The sequence below is a fragment of the Hylobates moloch genome, unplaced genomic scaffold (assembly GCF_009828535.3).
Source record: "Hylobates moloch isolate HMO894 unplaced genomic scaffold, HMol_V3 SCAFFOLD_11, whole genome shotgun sequence".
NCBI lineage: Eukaryota > Metazoa > Chordata > Mammalia > Primates > Hylobatidae > Hylobates > Hylobates moloch.
In genome coordinates, this window is record NW_026652286.1 from 37,086,802 (window position 1) to 37,112,405 (window position 25,604).

The 25,604-nt window shown below is 46.6% G+C and overlaps 1 protein-coding gene and 1 long non-coding RNA gene across 3 annotated transcripts in view; one reads left to right on the forward strand and one right to left on the reverse strand.

Annotated features, from left to right (window-relative positions):
• Window positions 1–25,604, forward strand: part of IRAG1 (inositol 1,4,5-triphosphate receptor associated 1) — a 125,876-nt gene that overhangs the window by 36,683 nt on the left and 63,589 nt on the right. The window contains exons 2-3 of one of the 2 annotated variants that reach the window (XM_032166619.2): window positions 5,602–5,759; window positions 23,621–23,724. In XM_032166619.2, the coding sequence (XP_032022510.1) occupies window positions 5,602–5,759; window positions 23,621–23,724 (262 nt within the window). Of the gene's footprint in view, window positions 1–5,561; window positions 5,760–23,620; window positions 23,725–25,604 lie in introns of those variants that run through there. The other variant, XM_032166617.2, reaches the window with a different exon arrangement.
• LOC131384613 (uncharacterized) lies at window positions 6,418–13,311 on the reverse strand. Its single transcript, XR_009215635.1, has 4 exons — window positions 13,200–13,311; window positions 8,628–8,779; window positions 8,105–8,182; window positions 6,418–6,725 (listed from the first exon to the last, which is right to left on the reverse strand). It is a non-coding gene; the product is annotated as an uncharacterized LOC131384613 (long non-coding RNA).

Sequence of the window (25,604 nt, forward strand, 5' to 3'; positions counted from 1 at the left end):
GCCTTGGTCACGTGCCTGCCCCTCTCTGGTCCTTGGTTCCCCATTGGTAAAAATGGGTGCAGGAGTAAGACTGGTGCGTTCTCAGTGGCCCCTCCGTCACCCTCTGGATTTGCAGAAGGGCTAAGAGAGCTCCATGTGCAGTCACCCCCAACAATTCCCCCCATCAGTTGTTCATCTAGAGATAGACCCGTGGTATTAATAGCAACCTAATCTCTTTCACATTCTTTGTGCTGCTAAAATGAAAGCAAAAATTCAAAGCTGGAAGAACAAAAAAACTCCCTTCTGAGAATACTGAGTCACTCCAGAAAGGTCAGTGGAGGCTAGGTTAACCCATTGTTTCCCGAAAGGGCTTCTTGGCTCTTCCCTCAATGCTCAAAGATGCACAGAGAGAATCTGAGAGCCGCTCAGCTTACAGGCTGTGCTCCTGGAATACTGTGGTTTCAGAGAGGAGTTTGGTCTCTTCTAGGCAGGTCGCGAAGCTCTGGGAGAGGCATCTTTGGGGCAATGATGAGAGGCTGCTGCTGCCTGCTGAGAACAGGCTTGGCCCTGCAAGGAAGGGGAGCATCAGACCCAGATTCGGTGAATTCTCAGCACTGCCATTCATGAGCGATGACATTGGGCAAGTCTCTGGGCCTCTGTTTCCTCATCTGTAACATGGGTCTGACTTTAATGTTAATAATAATAGTACTTACTCTCCCCATCTCACAGCGTTGCTGAGAGCACTGAAGGAGATAGTCTCTGTAAATTCTGTTCCTGAACACTGCATCCCGATGATGGCCCTGTACTTTCTGGGATACAGTAAGGTCTTTGAAGCCTACAAGGCAGGGCTGGCCTCCGCTTCCCCCACCTGCTGCTACCACCTACCAGAGGACATGCAGGCTCAACTGTAGGCCACTCTTTGGCCCTCATAAGACCCCTGGCCCGACAACCGAAGTGTAGGTCCTGTTTCCTCCGCTCTGCCTCCCACCATCCTTAGCCTCACTGGGAGTACTCACTCCAGCCCTCCCCTTGGCTACTTACTAGCTGTGTGATCTTGAGCAGGTTGCAGAAACTCTCTGAGCCCTAGATCCTAAATATATTAAATGGAAATAATAAAACCTATCTCATGGGGGTTAAAGAAAATAGCACTTGAAATACATCTAGCATAGTGCCCGATGCTCAGTAGGCGACTTAGAAGTAGCTGAAGAATGAAAGCATGAAGAAAAGCATATTAGTTTGTTTTCTTTCATGAGCAGGGGCAGATAAAATATTTAAATATGGTTTAGGAGCTCCTAGCATCTTCAGTTGCACAAATTATTGGATAGTTATCCCAGCAGAGTCTCTTGGAAAATTTGCACCAGATACAAGGGTAGCTGAACGAGTCAAGTTGTTTCCGTTTCTGCACCTCAGTTTCCTGGCCTGTAAAATGGGCCAGGTTCTAGCTAGGCACTAGCTGGAGGCAGAATGAGTAGAGTCATAAGAGCTGATTAGCTCTTGGCACTGGCCCACCTAACCCTTTCCTAACCAGACTGGAGAGGCAGCAAGAAGGGCCCTGAAAATGGGTTAAAGAAGGAACAGCTTGGAAACCAAACATTACTAAATATTTTTTCCTTTTATGGGCTGGTGCTCTAGATCAGCACTTCCTGGAGATTACATTCTAAACTTTGCTGTGATGGATATGAGGTCCGTGTGCCCACAAGCTGCAGCAGAACCTAGATGTCATCCTGGGGGAGGGACTCTGCTTTTACCTTGCTATTTTAAGCAGTGAGTTTATAATAATGGATGGGAGAGACAGCAAACAGGGCAGGAGCAGCGTGGGAATGGCCCCAGCAGGCAGGGCTGCTGGGGCTCCCCCTGAGGAATCTGGGGTTCCATCTTGTCAAGAGTGGGGCCTCAGCCAGCATCCACTCTACTTTTGTGTTGTGGCAGCTGACATCTGACTTCATTCATTTGTTCTATTTTGCTTTCTGTCACAGGGACTGACTTAAGTTCTTTTTGGCAGAGAGGGAGGGGGAGGAAAGAAAGTGGAGGGTTAGAAAATGAGGTATTTCTCATGAGACTTCAGACCATAATCCCAGAATCCTGGGATGGAATCGTCAGGTCTTTAAGTTTGTTGTAGCTAAAAAGAGTCCAGGATTTCAGGGACTCCCAGAGTTAGAAAAGGCCCCTGAAGTGGTTAGGAATCCTGTGACCCTTGTCCCAGGCTTTACCAGAACCCTCCAAGGAATGGGTAGCTCACTACCTTAAAGAACAGCCTGTTTCATCTTCAGGTGGTTCCAACCACTAGAAGGTCATCCCTTGCCTTATCTGACCTTCCAGTCATTAGTTATGACGTCTATTCTTTGGGGACAGTGGAACCACATGAATGCTTTCCAAACATCTGAGAAGACATTTATATTTCTCCCTGCACTTCCTCCTCTCCGGGCTAAAGTTCTCTAGTTCTTTAAACACAAATTCTTGTTCTCCTTGCTTCCTGCTTCCCAGTTTCAAAACATGTCCCAATTTGTCTAAATCCTTCTTAACAGGCAGAGCACAATATACTTTGTGTAGATTAAGACAAAAGAAAAGTAGAATAGTCACCTCCCATGTTTTAGAAACCATACCCCTGTTAAGACAGTCTGGACCTGTACATACATCACACATAATTTTAAAAGGTTTCCTAGGAGATGTAGTCAACTTCCTTTAGTAGAATCAGGGTTTGTGGCTACTCTTTTGCTACCCTCAACCCGTGTTACCAAATACTTTACCCAGGACCACTGATGCCACTGCTGCTGAAATCCAAGTAAAGATGATAGAAATTCATCACAGAGCTCACCTTTGGGTGAACCTGATGCTCAGTTTATTCATACAGTAAGAATTTGGCATGGAAGACACAGACAGCAAGCCCTGGCCCCGTAGTTCTCATTCCCAAGAGTCAGGTGAAGTCTGTCCAGTATGGCTTCTCCCCATCCTGTCTTATCTTCTCCACTAGACACCCAGCTAATCTGTTCCAAGAAATTCCACTCAGCATTTGTGTTCATGGCTCAGCTCAAACATTTCTAATGTGAAATAGTTGCTAAAATCATGTCCCACCATCCCAATTTCCACAGTTAGGTAACCCTTTTCTGGGGTCTTGCAACTTCTCACTTTCAAAATATTTACCCCATTATACTGTTCTCCAGCATCTCCTACCACTGGACTCTGTGTTCCTTGAGGGCCAAGATTATCTTTGTGTCACCAGCCCCTTGCACGGGCCCGGTAGAGTAGGTGTAAAGTTTTGGCAGTGAAAGAATCAATGACTCTATGGATGGTCTACTTGAGATTTCTTGAGGTGACCAGTAGGGGTCACCCTAACTGTTCCAGAGCTGTGTGGGCTAACTTGTTCATTGCAGAGAAAGACAGCAGTCAAGATGGTGGTCACCTTGACTAATCCTGGGGCTAAAAGTCCCTAGTTCTTTAAACATAAATCAACAATTATTCTTTGCTGAATCTTTTGGGTACCTAGGATGAATTTGACACCTTGCCTAGCTCAAGGAGCTCAGTCCCAGAGTCTAGAGGTATGTGTGTTGGCTGTGGGGGTGTAGGGGGTCTGTCAGAGCTGGGCTGATGGCAGCTCAGGCCTTTTCTGCAGCACTCTGACTCTAGGGCCTTTCCGAGCCCTTTCTGAAGGACAGGAAGAACACCAAGTATTATGGGAGGTGGCAGGGCTTTCTGGCTCTTCCTCCTACAGCCTCCAGCAGTCAGCAGTACTTTCCAGAGGACCTGGAACACAGTTGGTGCTCAGTAAATGACAGTGTCCTTCATCTCCACCCCCACCCACCACGTCCCATCAGCCAAAGGTCACCTCACTATGTTATCTGCATGGTGGTCTTAATCTACTGTCCAGTGGAGCAGCTCCTTCGGGGAATCTCTGAAAGTTGCAGAACCAGGCCAGTTGTTAGTTCTATAGATTCCTGAAGGTATTGCCCACCCCACTAATAGAAGAAGGAGGGAGTTTAAGGATGGAGAGAGGCCAGGCAGAGCCCTTGGAGCTTCGGCCAAGCTTCCTGGGCTGCAGACCCCCGTGCAGGTGGCCTCTGTGGGAACCTACTCTGAACTGAGTGTGTTTCATCCTTGGAGCATCCTGCTTGAGAGGCATTCTTATCTCTGTTTTGACAAGAAAACCAGGACTCAGAGATGAAGCCAACTTTCGAAGGCCGCATAGCCAATGAGTGGCAAAGTGAGGACTCACATCGAAATATCTGGTTCCAAAGCCTGTGTTCTTTCTACATTGCTATCCTGCCTTTCCCTGTGGAAATGTGGCATTGCTAGTCTCCTCTTCTAAGAGGAAGCAGAGGAGCTAGACCCATTGGCTCAGGTCTGTTGGCAGGATCATACTCCTAGGCATCTTGACAGACAAGAAGCATGAAAGAGTAGTGGATCATGTTTTCAGTTACAAGGAACAAAAACCCAACACAAAGTGATTTCAACACCAAGAGGCTTAATTGTTCATGTAACCGGCTAGTCCAGAAAGTGTTCAGGCTTCAGGCACACTTTAATCAGGGCTCCAGTTCTGTTTCTCTGCAGGTCCCTTAGCTCTGCCCTCCCCTGTGTGTGTCAGTTAGATTCTGTCTGGCTTTCCTCATGGAAGTAAAATGGTGTCCGTAGCACCAGGTCTCATATCTTCACACTCCACCACTCAGAGCAGGAGAAAGCATCTGGTCCCAGAACACTACTGTAAGCTCATCGATGTAGGCTGGGTCCATTGTCTATCCCTGAGCCAGTCACTGTGGGAGGTAGATGAGATTATGCTGATTGCAGTCCAAATCAGCACTGGGACCCCAGTGCCCCCAGGCTGCTGCACCATGGGGAGGGGATAGCCTGGCTTCTGGGAGTCAATCTAAGGTTGCCAGGGGTGGGCACAGGGCACACGGAATTCACCCTGCCTGAGACCTCAGGTTTTAGCAGGGCTGGTGTAGTCCCTGTGAGGGCTGAACTCAAATGAGAGAGCCTGTGCTGAGGGTCAGAAGAGCATGAGGGGAGGTGTCAGGGAGGAAGTCAGGAAACGGCACCCCTTACTCCCCATCCACATGGCTGAGGAACACTGTGTGGTATAGCGGAAAAAGCCCCAGCCTCAAAATCAGGAAGATCTGGGTTCAAATTATAGGTTTTCTGTATGATTTGGGGCAAGTGACTTTCATTCTCTGGGGCAATTCTCTCATCTGTAAAATGGGAATATTAATGCCTACATCAGAGGTCATCTTGAGGATTCAATTAGATGATGGTGATGCTCCTAGGACAGGGCCTGGCACCCAGTAGGTGCTCAGTAAGTGGTAAACAACCGCCAATCTGATCTCAATGGAGTATCTTCCATTAGCTACAGCTTTGAGGAGTTTGAAGCACTTTTCTCCCTTCTGGGATAGCTGTGTTTACTGTAAAGACCAAATTAGATGCAAAATCTCTAAGGTCACCTCTGACTTTGTAAACAAAGCCAGAGAGCCGGAGGAAATGAAATTCCAAATGCCCTCGCCTAGCCTGGTTTGACCTCCGGTGTTGATGCAAACTCAAGCCGGCTCTCACTGTGGCTTGTGGCTCCGGGAAATGGAACCCAGCTTGGGACAGGGATGGGAATGGATTTGACTTGTCCTTTTGGCGTCTCCCCAGCCTGTGGAGCCCAGGCCTCTTGGAGCATCTTTGGGGCTGACGCGGCGGAGGTTCCGGGCACACGTGGCCACTCCCAGCAGGAGGCTGCCATGCCCCACATTCCCGAGGACGAGGAGCCCCCCGGAGAGCCACAGGCAGCCCAGAGCCCTGCCGGCCAAGTAAGTGCCCCCTCCCTGCCCTCAGCTAGCCTGGCTGGGGGCCAAGCCAGGCACCCTGGGCTGAGGCCACAGCTTTTAGGCTGGCCAGAGGGTTTGCTGACAGCTCATGTAGGTTGCAGTGGGTACCTGGAGAAGGTGTGTGGCTTCCATACTGAGGAATCAATTACTCTGAGTTGGTTTGAATTGACCGAGGCCCCAAATATTCTGGATATAGAACCAACCATCTAGGCTGTGTCTGACTGAGGCCTCAGAAGTCAAACCACAAACCGTGCAGGCTCCCTCTGAAACCGGAGAAGGTCTTAGATGAGAACCATTAGCACTGAGAACCTCTTATGTCAGGTGAGTGGGCACGAGAAAAGGCCACTTAAAGTGAATCCACTTAAAATGGAGATCAAAATTGTATAGTAAATAGCAAAAAAGGTTTTCAGTGAAATTTTATTATAGAAAGGAAATGATGAAAGCAGGTTAATTTAAAGAGACATTGAGATTTTTATTGTACAAATGAGGCGTTCAAAACAAGCTATTTTTAGCTATACAGATTACAAAATATAGGTTATGTGCTAATTTTCAGATTGAAGAAAGAATAAAATGTTGATTTTGGTGTGGGTATATTTATTTATTATACCAGCAAAATGATCTGTTCACATAGTAACTCGCTCTTCACATTTTACTTTACAGCACTTAATTAAGAGTCTCCGTCTGTTTAATGCTTAAGGGCTTCATCCATTTTCCCAAGGATCTCTTTCAGTCCCTCGATATTCAAATTATTCCCTTTTGAAGAACCTATTTGAGCATCATCCTCATCGTATTTTCTTCACTTAATTGATAAGCTCTATCTGATCTCCTTGGTCAAAGACCTTGCATGTAAAATTCTCCATCACTGTTTTCTTTGACTTCAGGAACTTTGCAGTTGATTTGCATTGAAATGGTATTGTCCTGTTATATCGGACAGTCGTCCAAACTGACCTGAGCCAGGTGGGATAGACACTTTTTAAGTGAGGGAAGAATCTGTGAGTGGAGCATTATGTTTACAAATGGGCAGATTCTTAGTGAATATTTTCGTGTTATGATGGCACTTGTCTTCTGACACATTACGACTCTGGGAACTTAGATAGTAAACACTTAGAAAAGAATGGCCCTTTGTATCTCCATATCCCAAGCTCATCGGATTAAGATGTTGCAGAACTTGGCAGCCTTAGGGGTGAGGGGGTTGTCCTTCCCTTGAATGTCTAAGTGACAGTGGGCCAACCCCCTAGCCCTTCCGCCTCAGGCAGCCCAGCCCAGGGTTTTATCAAGTCCAGGCCCACATTCTGGGAAACAGTGGGTCCTGCTGCTGAGGGTGCCAAGTTCCAAAAGCTTGAGGATTAAGGAAAGGAGAGACACAACACTCACAACTGCATTCAAATGCGACTGCTTCCAGACCCTCAGGCCATGACTTTCTTGGCCTCTGTCTCCTTAGCATCCCTATTTCCTCATCCTGGACTTCTCTGAAAATGGCCATCCCTGGCCCCTTCTACTTCACTAACAATGATAGTACCCTTGAATCAGATTCTCAGGCAAAATGTAGCTCTTAAATCCTGGGCAACTCTCCTAAACAGCTGCCCCAAGACTAAAAGCATTCCTAAGATATAAGATAATAAAAGATCAGCAAAGATGCACCTCTGCTGTCAGTGAAGACAGGCTTTTATATTGAGTTAAGTTCTTCCTGGTTACAATGCTTTATAATTAAAAGTTCTTTCAAAGTATATCCTCAGGAAACACAAAACAAGACAACATAAACACCTGTCACTTAGACATTCAAGGGAAGGGCATCTCCCCACCCACAAGACCGCCAAGTTCTACAACATCTTGATCCCATGGGTTTGGGATGATATGGAGGTCCAAAGGGCCGTTCTTTTTAAAGTGTTTGTTATTTAAGTTCCTAGAGTTGTAATGTGTAAGAAAACAAATGTAATCATAACATGAGAATATTCACTAAGAATCTACCCATTTGTAAAAATAATGTTCACTCATGTATTCTTCCCTCATGGGTCCTTCTGCTGGGCCCCAATAATGCAGAAGCTATCAGTACCTGCAAACATTCTGTCTATAGTCTTGATTTCCCATGGGCACAGAGAGAATCGTGGCACTTGAAGGGCCTTCAAAGACCATCCGTTATTTAATAAGAGTCTGGTTCTGGCTCAGGGTCACAAGGAGACTGAACTTGTGGGGAACTGGAATTTGGAGCTCCCACTAGCCAATCAGGGATCGCTTACTCTCAACTTTGTGGCAGGCAAGCTCATGGAACCCTCCCCCCATTGTGGCAACCTCTGGAAATTCATCATGCCAACCTAATGCCACCGTACCTATATGCGTTTTGAAGCCATGATGGTTAGGAAGGCCAGCAGGAATTCAGGGGAGCCGGGAGCCGAGAAGTCCAGGTCCTATCAGGGAGGACACATAGCACAGGATTTAAGAATATAAACTGTGCAGTCATACCAAGCTGGGCTTCAATCCCAGCTCCTCTACATTCTGGTCAAGAGACCTTGTCTTGGCCAAGAAACTTTGAGACCAAGTCTGTTAACTTTGCTGTGCTGCTGGTTTCTTATGTGTTACCCAGTACAAGGGTTAGTTGTTGCCTCCTAGACTCTGCCTGTTCAGCCCAGCCCTCAAGTGCCTTCTATAGCCTGAGGGACCATGAAGCTGGGGCAGTTTAGACCCCCCCAACCAAAGGCCACATTAAACTCAACTTTCTTTTACCCTCTTCCCTTACTGCCACACCCTGGACATTTCAAACCTTTTCAGAATGCAACCAGGCATGGTGAGTAAAGTGCTTCTCCCACTATTGCACCCACCAGACCACCCACATTGGGTTTCTCAGGTACTCACGGCCTCGGGAGGGTCAGGCCTTAGGAGCTGGCCTGGAGCCTTCAGGGGGCTGGAACCTGAGTCCCTGGGAGCATCTGAGGCCAGGCAGCCAAGGAAGCGGGGTTGGCCAGGATGACTCGGCTGGAAGTCCCAATCCTGCCTGAATTCCCAGTCTGTGAAGCAGGCAAAGAACAGAGCATCCTTCTAAGTTTACAGCTCCCCGGGGTCCAGCCCTAATTGTGATTCCTCAGGTCCCAGCCCCTATTTCCCATCACTGGCATGAGCACTAGCCGAGGCCTTCTCACACACAAACACAAAATCTGTAGGACTCGATCCTGTTTCTCTTTCTGCACGTACACACACAGACACAAGTGCAGATACGCAAGCATGCACAGACAGACGTACTCTTCAGGTCCTTAATCAGAAGCTGCAATCAAATACCACAAAAAGCCCCCCAACAATGCACTTTTAAGGCTATGTCCTGAGTGGAGTTTTCTGCACTGGTCCTTAAACAGGGAGAGTTTGTAGCCAAGGGGTTCTAGCAGGAATAGAAGCTGTCAGGACACAAGCCTGGGACCTGAGGGGACCACAGAATGACAGACTGCCAGTGCTAGAAGAATCCCAGGTCACATCTAAGCTCCACCCAGGCAGGCAAAGCTCTCTATAACATGAACCCCACTCAGTCACCCTGGGAATTTTTTGAACACCAGAGTCCTCAGCCATCCAAGACCTACTGAACTGGAATCTCTTGAGGCAGGTCTTAGGAATCTGTAGGAATATATCTTTTTATTTTTGAGATGGAGTCTTGCTCTGTCACCCAGGCTGGAGTGCATTGGTGTGATCTCGACTCACTGCAACATCTGTCTCCCAGGTTCAAACGATTCTTGTGCCTCAGCCTCCCGAATAGCTGGGACTACAGGCCTGCACCACCATGCCTGGCTAATTTTTGTATTTTTAGTAGAGATGGGGTTTCGCCATGTTGGCCAGGCTGGTCTGGAACTCCTGGCCTCAAGTGATCTGCCCACCTCGGCCTCCCAAAGTGCTGGGATTACAGGCGTGTACCACCGGGCCCGGCGTAGGAACCTGTAGGAATATCTCTATAATGAAAAGCTCACCACCTCCCAAGGAAGCCTGTGCACTGATTGGCCAGCTCTGTCCTGGTCAAGCTGGAATCTGCCTCCCCCAAGACTCTCCCTCAGTTCTGCCCTCCATACAACCTATAGCGGTGTGAAATCATACAGATGCAGGAAGGCAGTTCTGAGTCTTCTCAGAGTCTCTTTCTCTAGTTTCTTCAGTCTTTGCTCCCATGACAGTGTTCAGAGCCTTCCTAACCTCCGCTCAGGACACATACCAGCCCATCTCCGCCTTACTGTAGGGCCCCAGACCTGGCCCCAGGCTCCAGATGCAATCTTACCTAGGCCTAGATGAGTTCCTGGACTGTGACCAGCAGCCACAGTAGGAAGCTGACTCACCCGGACAGTGCAGCATCCTCTGAAGTGCCTTGTATACCTGCACTGGCTCTAGCTTCCACCTGAACAACTCCCATCCTCCTCCAAAGGGTTTTAGAAGCCCCCAGGGGCAGGTCAGTGTGAACTCATAAGCAGACTTCACCTCTTCATATCACCCGTTCCAGCACCCAGCTACCACCTCCTCCTGTTCCCCTACCTCCACTGCACACGAAGCCACTTAATAATAATAGCTAACCCCGTGCCAGATACTCATCTACCGTATTAACTCATTTAACATATAATTAGCCTTACGGTAGGTATTATCATTCCCATTTCATAGCTGAGGAAACTGAGGCACAGAGAAATTAACTACCTTCCTCCAAGGTCACACATCTCATAAGTGGCAGGCCCAGGATCTGGGCCCAGGCAGCCTGACCCCAAAGCCCATGCTTAGTCCATACTCTGCAGTGAGCACTGTTACTGCCCGTGGGTCCTCTGTGAGAGCTCTGGGACCTGGGCCAACAGTACGTTGTCATGTGTTCCTAAAGCCACTCACCTCAGAAGGGCCAACTTCAGAGCTCGCTGTCAGGGGAATGCCAAAGCACCACCAAACCCCTTCTGCCTGCCAGCCCCTCGGGAGCACAAGCTCGTGGGGCCAGCAACCAAAGCTGCATGTCACACGCCTGTCTATGCCCCTTCCTCATTCTCCTTCAGCCAGGTAATCAAACAGCCCAACTTTAACTTGAGTGGGCTGTCTGATTGCTTAGCTGAAGGAGAATGAGGAAGGGACATGGACACATTGAGGAAGGGGAAGGGCACATTGACTCCTAGAAACACAGGCCACCATGCTATTGCCTGGTTTAGGCCACGTGCATGGGGCACTCTGGGTCTCCCTGAGCATCCACTTTGTGTTTCATTCGTTGATGCTCTAGGCAGACATGGATGCTCAGCCCTGTTATGCAGTAGCTCTTGTGACTTAGGTCACTGCAGCACTCCACTGATGAGTGGCATCTGCGCCCCTCCCCTCCCGTAACTTTTAAGTAAATGAGATGAGGTTGGAGTGTGCTCTGGAGAAGCAGTCTTGTTTGTGTGGCTCTTATAGGAAGGGATCTGCTTGTGGAGCACCTAGAACCTCTGGCCATGGAGCTGCTGGCCTTCCTCCTCTTTTGGCTCAGAAACGGGAACTGATGTAAGTGCCACCATAACAAATCTGGGGTTAGGTAGATAATTGGCTGGCTAGATGATTAAATGGCCGCATTAAAGGGCAGAAGAAATGGAGGGAGGACTAATGTTAGGAAGGGAGGAAGGAAGGGAGGATAGTAGATATGATGGATGAATGACTACCTGAGTTACTCTCCTTGGAATAAAGCTAACACATACTGTGTTTTTCCACACTCCCAAAGTCTGTTGGCATGAGAGTAAAAACGGTGGACAAGGGTTGTAGGAGGCCTATCCTGGCTTACACCCTCAGTCGGTGGGCCGGGCTCAGAGCCAACCTGTCTGTCCTTTTAGAAGAGGAGGATGACCAAGCAGCCAGAGAGTTCCAGAAGGTACAGGCTCTTAGGAACATAAGGTATAAGCAGCATGGCAGAGCAGGAAGAACTTGGGCTTCACATCCTTGACTGCTACCTTGGATAAGTGATTCCTCATTATTCCTTGCCCCAGTTTCCTCATCTAGAAACTAAGAGTTACAGGAATAGCCACTAACAACAGCTAACCTTTATGAAGAACTTACTATGCGCCAGGCACCATATTAGGCTTATTTTATATGTTACATTATCTCATTTAATTCTCACAATACTCCTGGGAAAACTATAGTATTCCCACTAACAGATAAAGAATTTAAGCACAGAAAAGTAATGTGCAGTGGGTGACATAGCTAAGGAAGTGGTTGAGGCTAAATTCAAACCCAGGCAGCTTGACTTCAATTACCGGAATAATATATATAAAGTGATGAGCAAAGTACTTAGCTCACAATAGGTGCTCAGTCCCTATAGCACAAAACAGTTTGCAAAAAGTTTCCACATGTGTCACTCCAAGTGCAATGACATTGCAAGTGCAAAACCACTGTGAGGTAGACAGAGCAGAGAGTGTCACCCCCATGAAAGTGTGAATTTAGAGCAGTTAGGTATCTTATCCAGATGAAGGGAAAGAAACTAACACACAGGTTCCTAGTGTTTTCTAGCATTTAACCTTCAGAACACAGTCCTACATGGTAGTGATGACTACGCACATTTCACAGATCAGAATACTAAGGCTTGGAAAGGTTAAGCCAGTTGTTGAAAATCACATAATAGGGAAATAGCAAGGCCTTGATTCCACTGTCTCATGGTTGTAAGCTGAGGAAATGGGCTATAATTAATTGTTTTCCTATTTCTAGTCCAAAAATACACCATTATATGCAATAGAGTTTGAGCACAGAGGCAAGGGATGACTATTCACATACACATGGTAGGCACTCAATAAATATGGAATCGAGGAATTGAAGTATATTTACTCAATCAATGTGTATTGAATTTGCTCAATAAATGTTTATTGAGCATTAACTAACTAAGGTCCTGCTCTCAGGAAGCTCACTTCCTGGTAGATTTACTACCAAATGCCAGTTCTGCCAGATCCAATTTGCTCTTGTGTTCTCCCATGGCCTTCTCCCATCAGGACCTGGAGGAGACTTGTTCTGTGCTGTCTATGGGAATATCTCGAGTTTCGCCATATACTTTACTGCTGAAGGCAGATTGCCAGCTTCTCTATCCATTTGACTCCTTTTGGCTGTTCAAGCCCTGTCCTCACTGGCCAACAGAGAGGTTCTGCCTGTACCTCCCTGGAAACTCCTTGGGAACCGTGTGCTCCCATACTGGAGAAAAGGCGTATGACCCAAAGGATCAATTATCTGTCAGGAATGAGATGAAGAGGAAACAGATAAAGCATGTAAAACCCTTGGAACTTGTTAAGGACTGTGTAGAGTAGGGATCCCCCTGCCCCCCAGCTTCCCCAGTGAGAACCCTCATACGGTGCCTCCCATGTGCCAGGCACTGCTCTAGGCACTTTACACATAGCAACCTCACAACAACTCCAAGACACAGGCATGATGGTTATCCCACTTTATAGATGAGAAAACTGAGGTAGGTAAGGGCACTGTACTCACCAGAAACCAGGAAGTACTTGGATGCTCCCATCGAGGATTTTGAATTCATCTTCTCTGAGTTCATTTCCACTTATCTCATCACATCCTTTGCAAGAACAGCCTCAATTAAGGCCTTCAATAAAATAATTTAAAATAAATTATCACTAAAATATTAGTATCTGGTATACAAGATAATGGTAGCAACTACTGGGCACCTGGTATGTGGTCTAATCCCTCCAAGGTAGATATTATTATCCCTATTTTATAAATGAAGAAATGGAGTCTCTGAGAGTTTATGTAATTGTCAAAGATCACCTAGCTGTGCTGTGGTCAAATGGAGATTCAAACTCAAGTTGCCCACCGATGTCATCCTGTCAGGTTTTCCTTCCTTTCCTGGCCCTAGCTAGGACACCAGAGGCCCCATGCATGGGAAGCAGGTGCTTGATGCTCCATCATTATAAAAAGGAGCTCAAGAGGACAGTTCCACCAGGCTGGCCTCTAGTGGTTCTTGTCACAGGGTAAGAGCTGTGAGAATTTAGCTGTGGAAGTGCCTAAAACAAGGCAGAAAATGTTTTAGAAATGTTGACGGTTACAGACAGTCGGAAATGCATATAAAAATTATTTTCCCTTAGTTCCTATTGTGAGCAATGAAACAGATTGCTGTTCTTTGTTTTTCTGTCTCCCCACATCAGGCTATGTGTGAGCTACTTGGGGGCCACAGACTGTGCCTTTCACATGTGTATCTCCACCCATAAGCATAGGCTCCAGCATGCGGTGGTAGCTTACGGAGGGAGGGAGGGATGGATGGATGGAAAGGTGGATAGATGCTTGATTGTGTTGTCATAGGTTGGGTAGATAATTGGCTGGCTAGATGACTAAATGACTGCATTAAAAGGCAGAAGAAATGGAGGGTGGAGTAGTGTTAGGAAGGGAGGAAGGAAGGGAGGATAGAAGATATGACGGATGAACGACTAGCTGAGTTACTCTCCTTGGAATAAAGCTAACATATATTGTGTGCTTTTCCACACTCCCAGAGTCTGTTGGCATGAGAGTAAAAACAGTGATGAACAAGGAGTTGTTCTTTATATCTGACTTCTAGAAATAAATGGACAATGGCAGGAAAGAGGATCCACCAGAGGCAGAGCAGGCCCTTGGTGCAAGGGAGGGCCTATAGGGCAGACACCAGGGAGCCTTCAGGGAGCCAGGGAACTGGCCCTCTGTGCTTGGCAGGGAGGAGCCCCATGTCCAGCAGAACTCAGCAGAGGCACTTCTGCTCTCTCCTGTGCCCCTAGGACTTGCCGCTGGGGTAATCATTTTCTTTCAAATCCCCAGAGAGTCCTTTTTTTTTTGAGACGGAGTCTCACTCTGTCGCCCAGGCTGGAGTGCAGTGGCACGATCTCGGCTCACTGTAAGCTCCACCTCCTGGGTTCACGTCATTCTCCCCCCTCAGCCTCCCGAGTAGCTGGGACTACAGGCGCCCACCACCACACCCAGCTAATTTCGCTTTTGTATTTTTAGTAGAGATGGGGTTTCACTGTGTTAGCCAAGATGGTCTCGATCTCTTGACCTTGTGATCCACCCGCCTTGGCCTCCCAAAGTGCTGGGATTACAGGCGTGAGCCACCGCGCCCAGCCCAGAGAGTCCTTTTATCCTGTTGTAAGAGCACTGGCTGCTTTTGCTGCTGGATCTCCTCTCTACCGAGGCAGTCCCTGTTTGCCCTCCAGGCTATAAGACAGGGATCTGGGGATACAGACTCACAGCGCCCACCCACCGCCACCACTTTCACCGTCATTATTATTGCTTTCTCTCATTTAATACTTAAAACAAGCCTAGAGAATAGTGATTATTAGCTCTATATAATGTTTTAGACCATGAAAGGGAAGTTTAGTAACTAGTCACTTGCCCAAGGTCACCCAGGTGGGATTCTGGTCTAGGCCCACCCAACTTCTTCACTGGCCCACGTTGCCTTCCAGCAGGGTCCTCCTCTCCTGGGCTGTCTGCCAGCGCCCATCTACAGGATCTAAACCCCCCATGCCTGCCTGAGCCAGAGTGGGCTGGAGCTGGGGCTGGGGCTGTTCTTTACAGTTTCCTAGCCTGGGCCTAGCCATGTGACTCTGGGGAAAGGAAGCTAATATTCCCATTTATGACACTGGCCTATATTTATCCCTGTGCCCAGGCGGTTAGGAAAACTATTGTGCATTCCTGAGAATTTATGAGTGAAATAAACATTTAAATGTTTCTATAAGATTTATTTAAGGAGAACAAAATGTGGCCTGCTGGCTTATTAGAGGGTGAGCTTGCTGGGAGATGATCCAGCCCTCAGTGCTTGGCTGATTCCAGGGAAGGGAAATGGACCCCCAGGGAGGCTGGGCCCATGGATGAGTGAGAAGGGCAGTGAGCCAAGGGCATCCTCTGCCCCTGCTGTCCTTTTCTCCAGCTGTATGTTCAGCCCCGTGCTGGTTTGAGGGCTTCCTGGAGGAAGAGGTACCTTCTGTGAAGGAGAGTGTAGCTTGGAAGAATAAGAGTGTCAGAGGCCAGCAGGGCACCAGGAACCAGGGGAGGTGAGACCAAAAACTGGGGATGCAGCTGTAAGAGCAGCGTGGTGCCGTGGGAAGGACACGGCCTGTGTTCAGTCACTTCCGCTATTTACAAGTGGCACAGCCCTGAACAAGTCAGTTTTTGCATTGATAAAGTGGAGATCAAACTAGAAAAGCAGAAGAGAAAAAAGAAAGATATCAATCTTGTACCCCATGCTCACGGCCTTCACTTTCATCTTCTCATTTCCTCTTCACAATTCTATGAGTTTGGGAGGTATTACCACCCCCAATTTGTAGATGGTGTCCTGAGGTTTACTCACTGAGTTTCTGGGAGGATTCGGTGAGAAAACACAAGGAGGGTCTGGGACAGGGCCCACCACACAATGGGCCTGAGTAACTGCCACTTCCCTCTAGCCACATTTGTTTCTGCGCTTCCATGTTCGTAACCCACAAAGGGCATTGATTGGTTTGAGAAGCAGAGGGTAAGAGAGGGAGTGGAGCAGGGTGAAGGTGACCTTGGAGGTGTGTCCTTGATCACTTGGGCTTATGTGGTCAGATATCCCAGGAGAGATGCTCCATTGCACCGTGACCACAGGGGCTGGGCCCTCCCAATTTAACTCCAAATGATTGAGGAGACCCAGAACTAACAGCAACAATCTTTTCAAAACCAAATGCCAAAGTCATTAATTCAATGCCAAAGGGAATAATAAGGGAACATAACATCTAATGCTTAGTGAGCATTTGCTCAGTGCTAGGTGCCCTTCCACAGGCTTGCCATCTAGGGCTGCCAGATTTGGAAAATGAAAATATGATTATATGCTGTACATGGTGGCTCACACCTGCAGTCCCAGCTACTCAGGTAAGAGGATCACCTGAGCCCAGAAATTTGAGACCAGCCTGGGCACATAGCAAGATTCAGTTGAGAGAGAGAGAGAATAAAGTTATGTCCATGGAATATTTGAGACACACTTATATTAAAAATTATTTGTTGTACATTTGAAATTCAAATATAACTGGGGCATCCTGTGCTTTATCCAGAAATCCTATTTCTATATCAACCTATTTAATTCTTATAACTACACTGTGAGATAGTTCCATTATAGATTAGGTAACTGAGGCACAGAGAGGCAAGGTAACTTGCCCAAGGTTATACAGCTAAAAAGTATAGCATAAGGTAGTGTGGCTTCTGAGCCTGAGGCCCTGAAGCCCCTAAGCCAGTAAGTTGCCTGGCCAACGATATTTGGTCTTACTGCTCTCCCAAGCTTTCTTGAAGGCCTGCCTTGTGTTTGGCAGCTCAGAATGGGAGCAGGGATGCGTGTGTGCACTGCATTAAAATCTGGCAGAATTCACCCCAGAGGGCCCCTAGAATCTTCCCACACACTCTCTCCTGGATTACTGTCTCCCCAGTCCCTGATAGAGTGAAAAACAGCACCCACAAGACCTGAATGTTCCCACAAAAACAGTTTTGCAGAAAAGGAGAAGTTGCCCAGAGCTTGCTCAATAATTCTGTGAGCTGATGAGGGAAAGAACACTATGATTTTATGAGTTGTGTATTTTGCACACATTAGAAGGCAAGTGTGAAGAGCCTTCCAGGATGTTCCATCAAGGGATTAGAGGATTTCCTCCTGATCGTTTTATGCTTCCTGCTTTGTAAGCCACTTGGAATTGTGAGTGTCTGTGGTTACCTGCTTGGCACTTGCCACCCATGGCTTGTTTCTGCCTTTTTGTATGGGCACCTCTGCCCTGGTCCTCCTCCCCAGTGAGACGCCTACAGTCAGGAGGGCTTTGCTTCAAGTAGCCATTAGCCAGCAAGCAGAGAAAGCTCCTATCAGAAGGCAGCTCACTCCAGTGCCTTGTACCCATTTACCTGGTAGGTATCAACACCGAGGACACTATTAGTAATAGCAGTGGAGGTTACTTCCCCTTCTCTCCCCATTCCGTCATGCTAATGAATGGGAAGCATTGCAGAGGCCTGCCCAGTTCACCTTTGTCTTCTCAGGCCTTAGCATAGACCCTGGCCACAATAGGCATTCAATAAATGTTTGCTGGATGAATGGACAGAATAAGGTCCAATAATGTGGGAGTGTTCACAGACCACATCCCTTTCTTGGACGCCAAACAAAATCTGATCATTGCCAGCCCAGTGCCCCTCTCTTCTCCAAGAAGGTCTTTGCTCTGCAAGACTCTTCAGTAAATGTTTGTGAGTCAATCATACAAACAAATGAAGACAATCTGCACAAAAAATAACTGGATGGAGCTGGAGGAGTAAAGGCTGGAGCAGGAGAAAGAGAGAGAGAAGATAGAGGATCTGGGCAGGGAGGCAAGCAGGGGAAGAGTCATCAGAGAGGGGGCGTGAGAAATGTGAAGGAAAGAGAAAAGGGCAGAGGAGAGTTCAGGATGGGAGTGAAGATTTGTTCCCCTTTCATGTTCTTTGAGAGGTGAGAGTAAAGAATGAAGTTCCTTCTATGTTGGTTTTCTTTCTGTTGAACAGTTCTGTAAGACGAGCCTTCTCAGAGTCTGCGCCACGTGGATCACGGCTTCATTAGGTTTCAGGGCAAATAGTTTAACCACAACTCCCAACCATAGATGGTTAGGAGCATGAGCTTCTCTTTGTCTGCTAGGGATATTTATGTTTGTCAAATCATCCTTCATTCCCCCATTTATATTGTCTCATGTTTTTATATCTTATATTTTATTGTTGGTTACTTTAAATTGCTTTGAGAAGTAGATAGTGTCAATAAGATTAAAAATAAACAAAAGCCAGGCGTGGTGGCTCACGCCTGTAATCCCAGCACTTTGGGAGGCCGAGGCGGGTGGATTACTTTAGGCCAGGAGTTGTAGACTAGCCTGACCAACGTGGTGAAACCCCATCTCTACTAAAAATACAAAAATTAGCTGGGCATGGTGGTGCACACCTGTAGTCCCAGCTACTCGGGAGGCCGAGGCATGAGAATTGCTTGACTGGGAGGCGGAGGTTGCAGTGAGCTGAGATCATGCCACTGCACTCCAGCCTGGGAGACAGAGTGAGACTCCATCTCAAAAAAATACATAAAAATAAAATAAAATATGTATTTTACTTATTTAGCAGCCTGAATATATGAAACTGTTGGAAATGGATACATGCTATAACTCTCCTAATACAACCACAAGTATTTTTTCAGAATACAACATGGAGTTAGCTCATGTTTGGCCCATCCTGCCCCTTTAAATAGACACAGCTTATCCTCATCAATGCATGCCAGGAATTTGTAAAGCCCCACCACAAGGGGTGGCAGAAACCATGTGATAGAATGCATGTAAAAATGATATTTTAGCCAAAATGCATTTCTTCTTGTTCATCAGAGGACTCATACAAGAAAGAAATTCTCTAAATATGACAGACATGAAAAAGGCAACTTTCAGAGCTCAAATTTTCACGGTCAGAATAAAATCCAGGGAAAGAAGCCCGCGCATGCTATAAGTACAGTCAGAGTTTCCATTGGCGTTCCCATGGTGATAGGCATGAGGCTGCCCAGATGATGTGGGCAGGAGAGATTTTAAGCACAAACCTCCTGTACTCTGGAAAACCAGGCCAGGATGAAAACTACATGACACAGGGTGGTAACTCAGATGCATTTGGGGCCAGGGAGCACAAATCACTGAAGAAAGCCAATTTAGGATAGCTCAAACCCGGTTACTCTGCAGAAATGTGGGCCTAAGATTGTTTGATCTTTCAGTTTAAGGAAAAGCAGGCTTTCCAGACCTTTATGTGAATTCTTGCAATTATGGAACGTTGGTAACTAATTTAAAAACTTGTAAACACTACTAGCAAACAGGCACGTGGGTCTCTAATTTGCACCTCTGAGCTCAGAATATGCATCAGAGGATGCTGATTGCTTAATTAACATCCAAGAGATCACACCTGCCAGAAACACTGACAAATCCCTGATTCCCAGTAATGCCTTTCGCTAATGCTACTCCCTTTTAATGATGTGAAGAGATCCCTCTGGAAAGACTTCAGCTCTTCCCACTCACCAGAAAACCCACACAGTAGAAAACTCCCTATTCCTTCTTCTTCCCTGGCTCTCCCATTTAGCTTGGCACCTGCCCCTGGCCCTGCCTGCTGCCCCCTCTATCTGGCTACCTGCCATTTGACAAACTGCTTCCCCTTCTTAACCTCCCCAGCCCTTGTGAATACCGTTCCACTGCATGTCCTCAGGGCCCCAGATCATCGTGCCACTTCCCTTCTGGTCCCCTGGAAACCCCCAGCCTCTGCTGCTTGCTGGCCTCCCACCAGGGGAGCCCACTGGACAAAAGATGGGAAAAACTGGCTCACCTTGAATAAAGCCATCATTCATTTTAATAATAATCATGGCTCAAGGGTACTTGTAGACCATACGACACTTATCAAAGTGTATACATATTCATCATTTCTTTTTACTTGCATAATCTTCCTGTGAGACAGAGCAGGCCTTTGGCCATTGTGCCATTATAGGAACGGAGGGATAAAGCCACAGGAGGACAAGCTTATCACCAGCCCATCAAGGCATACTATCCAGAGAATGAGTTGTTGCTTTTCAGAAAACTCCCTGGGTGTCTCTTCTAGGGGGAGTCCTTGACAGAAGGATGGGTATCTGTGTCCTCGGAGGGACTGGAGCTCTGGGATCATGTGAACAGGTCAGCCAGTCTTGGTTTCAGCCACAAGCACCATGCCGACTTCTTGTCACTCCCTCTTGGCCAACTCTAGGTTTCCAAATGGAGAGCATTTGGAAACACAGCTCCAATTTACCAGGGAGCTCCTCAGAATTCCTATAGGGGATGATGGATGTTCTAATAACTGGGCCTCTTCTGTCATCTCAACCAGTGTGAACAGAGGGATGCATGGATGATCTGCTGTCAACATTTCTGTATTTCCCTTTGGGTAGTTAAGTTATTCTCAAGCCTAACCTTCAGGGCTTCCCATCTCCAAAACCATAAAGACCAAACTCATTAGAGTAGCTTCAAGGTCCTTCAGAAGCTGGCTCAGTCTCTTATTGCAGTTTCACAATTCCCCCAGCCCTGACCTCTCCTATCTCACATGTCATAGTCCATGCACCTGCACCAGCTACACTGACAAATCCCTGATTCCCAGTAATGCCTTTTGCTAATGCGATTCCCTTTGGCCAAATCCTGTCCTCTAATATCTTTGTTGTGCAAGCTCCTATTCATCCTTTAAGACCTAGGTCAAATGTCCACTCCTCTAGAGTCTTCTTTAACTCCCCTCACTAAAGAGTTTTCTTTTCCTTCCTCTGAGCTTTCGCAGAATGTGGTCCATCCCTTGTTACCTTATATTCATTATGAGTTACTTCCCTGTATCCCTTGCTTGACTGCGAGCCCTTTAGGGTCTTCTCTTCATACCTCAAGTTGCTTTTGGCACATGGTGGATAACCATAAAGTGTTTGTTGAATGAGAAAGAAATCTGAAGTAATATAAACATTTATTTAAAATATTAATCATATGCTAGATGCTTAGCACATTAAGAATATCAATCATGGCCTGGCATCGTGGCTCACACCTTTAATCCCAGTGCCTTCAGAGGCAGACGTGGGAAGATCGCTTGATTCTGGAAGTTCAAGACCAGCCTGGCCAACATAGTAAGACCCTGTCTCTACAAAAAAAAAAATTTTAAGTCAGCCAGGCAGTACCACCTACTCAGGAGGCTGAACCAGGATGATCACTTGAGCCCAGGAGGCAGAGGCTACAACGAGCTATGGTTGTGCCACTGCACTGAAGCCTGGGCAACAGAGTGAGATTCCATCTCAAAACTAAATAAATTAAATAAATAAAAATATCAATCATGCAGTAGGTACCTTATCAGTGTTATTTTTAATTTTCACACTAACTTTGTGAGTTAGACTTTATAATCATGGATCATAGAGAGGTTAAATAACTTGTCCACAACACACAGCTAGTAGTTGAAATTTGAGCCCAGGCTTGTCTGACTCTTCCAATAGGCAATGCTGCTTCCTACTGCTTCTACACAGCCCACGTCTCTGCCCAAGCTTCCCTTCCATGTCCCGGGAGATTCTGAGTGCCTCCTCTTCCTCCAGCCACTGTAGCTGTCTGCACTGAAGAGCTCCCGGATAAGAACACAGAGCCCAAGAACATCTCCTCAAGGATCTGGCTCTGGGTTTCCACAAAAAAGCATCCTTTCCACAAGAGAAGCAGCATGGTGCTCCCCAGGCTGGACTCTCACCCAGACACTTCTCCAGCTCATGTGGCCTTATGCTTGGGGCCAAAGAAGGGAAGAGATGAAAATGAAAATGGGAAAAGCTGGGTTCACTAAAAATTGTGGGACTTAAGAAGTCCATATAGCACTGTATGAGACCCATTTCACAACAAGACTTAATGTCAAAAGGAGAGTGGGCCTCCTCCCTACCTTGCAGGGAACCAACACCTGCACACTGAGGGCTCAAGAACACAGCCTGGCTCTGCCAGAGGCTCCAGCCCATCGGCAGCTCCCACCGCCAGTGGGGCTAGTGGAGGTGAAAACATTTCATGTGCAGGGGCTCTAGAAAGATTTGGCCCACCAGGGAAAGTGGCAATAGGGACAGTGGGCACCCACTGCTTTGAAGCTGCAGGAGGCAGCACCAATAGTGGAGGTGGCAGTGACACGCTCTGGGACGCCAGGAGGCAGGCCTTTGGCAAAGGCAGTCAGGTGCTCACAGAGGGAGCAGTGGCAGCACACACCAGTCAAGGGGGTGAGAAGGAGGAGAAGGAAAATGACAGGCACACTCTTAAGTTGATGGAAGGACCTAAGAGAAAACCCCAGGAGAGTCTTCTAACAAATTACGATTACTGAAATGTCAAAGTTACCCAAAGGTAGGACTGTCATGGAACATCAGGGGTGTGTGGGTGCCACTACCTTTTCTCCAGGCCATCATTCTTCCCCAGCTAGGCTGGCCTCAATCTGAGGACTCTGTACTATTCTTTTCCTGCATTGCTAGTGAGAACTAACCAGGGATAGCTTGTAGTGTCCCTAATCTTAGTGCATGAATAGTGGACCATGTTAAGCTCAGGTGAGGGCCTGCTGGGGAATAAAGGAGAAACTGCCTTTTTTGTTTTCCGAGTAATCCAAATAACCTATATGTGTGCACTATTCACAATAGACAAGGTATGGAAACAATCTAAATGTCTGTCAATGGATGAATTAAAAAATGTGAAAAATATATACACAATAAAATATTGTATCTGTATACACACACATGAATATTATTCATCCTTAAAAAAAGAAGGAAATCCCACCTTTTGCAACAATGTGGGTGAACCTGCAGGACATTATGCTAAGCGAAATAAGTCAGGCACAGAAAGACAATACTGCATGATCTCACTTATATGTAGAATCTTAAAAGGTCAAACTTGCAGAAACAGAGAGTAGAATGGTGGTTGCCAGTGACTGGGGGTGGGAGAAATGGGGAGATGTTGGTCAAAGGATTCAACTTAATATTTTGGTTATGAGGTGAATACGTTCTGGGGGTCTAATGTACAGCATGGTGACTATAGTTAATAATGTATTGTATACTTGGAATTTGCTAAGTATTGTCCACCATACAAAAAGGTAACTATGTGAGTTGGTGGATATATTAGTTAGCCTGACTGTGGTAATCATTTCACATCAGAACATCACACTGTATGCCTTGAATATGTCACATTGTATCAAAACATTGTATCAAGGTAATGAAAACATCACATCGTATGCCTTGAATATATACAATTTTTATTTGTCAACTATAGCTCAATAAATCTGGGGGAATAAAGAGTAAACTGCATTTGTCCCCTTATCAAGATGGCTCTGAGCATCATGATGTGAGAATAAATGCTCCAGCTCCTGTCCCTGGAAGCTTCCACCAGCCCAAGCCTAACTGTGTTTTTGTTCTAAACCAGCAGGGTCCTCCTCCCGCAGGAGTATCTTGCAGTCCACCTCCCACGATTGTCCTGACTGGGGATGCCACTTCACCAGAAGGAGAAACCGACAAAAACCTGGCCAACAGGTACAGGTGCCTGATCCTTGCATTGTGACAAACAATATTTCCTAAAACATGAGGATCAGACAGCTATATTTTTAAATAAATATTTTCTTTTTTCTTGTATCATTTTATTGACTAAACTATAATCAAGCAGTTTTTCAAAATACAAGAGAGAAATTGGAATTTTTCCATTATCTTCCTCCTGAAATGATTTTTCCTCTCCTGGATGTGGCCCTTTTGGCTCTGTGAGGGCTCCAGCCTATCCGCAGCCCCCTCCCCGAGCGGGGCTAGTGGAAGTTAAAACATTTAATGCCCAGGGGCCCCAGAAGGACTTGGTCCCCCATGGAAAGGGCTAGCCTTTAAGAAAAGCATAAATCACCGCAGGGAAGTTTCCCATAATAACTGCCCAGCTATTTGCAGCCAAACATGAAAGCTGCAGGTGTTTGAATGTAGAATCCTGCCCCTGGCCGAAGTGCGTGGAATATGATCTCTTGGGAGGGACATGGGCTCACAGGTACAGGAATGTCTCCGCCTTGGTTCCACAGAGCACCAGCCCACGAACTGGGCTCGCTGAAATGAGATTGTCTAATTTTCAAAAAGTTAAAAAGATAATTCTCAGCCAGGTGCAGTGGCTCATGCCTGTAATCCTAGCACTTTGGGAGGCTGAGGCAGGTGAATCATGAGGTCAGAAGATCGAGACCATCCTGGCTAACACAGTGAAACCAGTCTCTACTACAAATACAGAAAAATTAGCCGGGCATGGTGGCGGGTGCCTGTCGTCTCAGCTACTCGGGAGGCTGAGGCAGGAAAATGGCGTGAACCGGGGAGGTGGAACTTGCAGTGAGCCGAGATCGCGCCACTGCACTCCAGCCTGGGCGACAATGCGAGACTCTGTCTCAAAAAAAAAAAAAAAAAAGAAAAAGAAAAAGATAATTCTCATATAAATATACTGAGCATATGTCAAAGATTTACTTACCTCATTAATACGAGAAGCATCTGGATAACAAAGCCAGTTCAAAGGAGAATGCAAGCAATAGATATACATATATTATCAGTGGGGAGGAAAGTGCTGGAATAAAACTGCTAAGTTAGATATAAAATAGGTGAATGTTCTACAGGGCAATGAAGCCATATTTTTGTCTTTTTTCCCAAACAGAAATCATCTGCGTCTTTGTCAGACAACAATGATTTACATTTTATGAGGCTTCTACAAGTTAGATGTTAGCTCAGAGTCTGGGACCTAATGAGTAGGAAATAGTAAGTCAAAGTCACATCCTCTTAGGGCAGTGGTTGGAAAACTTTAGCACGCATCAGAATCACCTGGAGAGCTGTAAAATCACAGCTGGCTGGGCCCACCTCCGGAATTTCTGATCTGAGTTGGGGCTTGAGAATTTGCATTTCTAAGATGTTCCCAAGTTGAGAGTCAGAGAAACCCTCGAGAAGCTTGTAAGATGATGTTCTAGGATGATTTTGAAAGAATATACAGGCATCTGGCTGGGCACAGTGGCTCATACCTGTAATCCCAGCACTTTGGGAGGCCGAGGTGGGCAGATCACCTGAGGTCAGGAGTTCGAGACCAGCCTGGCTGACATGGTGAAACCCCATCTCCACTAAAAATACGAAAATTAGCTGGGTGTGGTGGTACATGCCTGTAGTCTCAGATACTCAGGAGGCTGAGGCAGGAGAATCGCTTGAACCTGGGAGGCAGAGGCTGCAATGAGCTGAAATCGCACCACTGTACTCCAGCCTGGGCGACAGAGTAAAACTGAGTCAAAAAGAAAAAAAAAAGAAAGAAGGAAAGAAAGAAGGAAAGAGAAAGAAAGAAAGAAAGAAAGAAAGAAAGAAAAAGAAAGAAAGAAAGAAAGAATATATAGGCATCTTTTCACCTATTTTCAAGTTGTGGA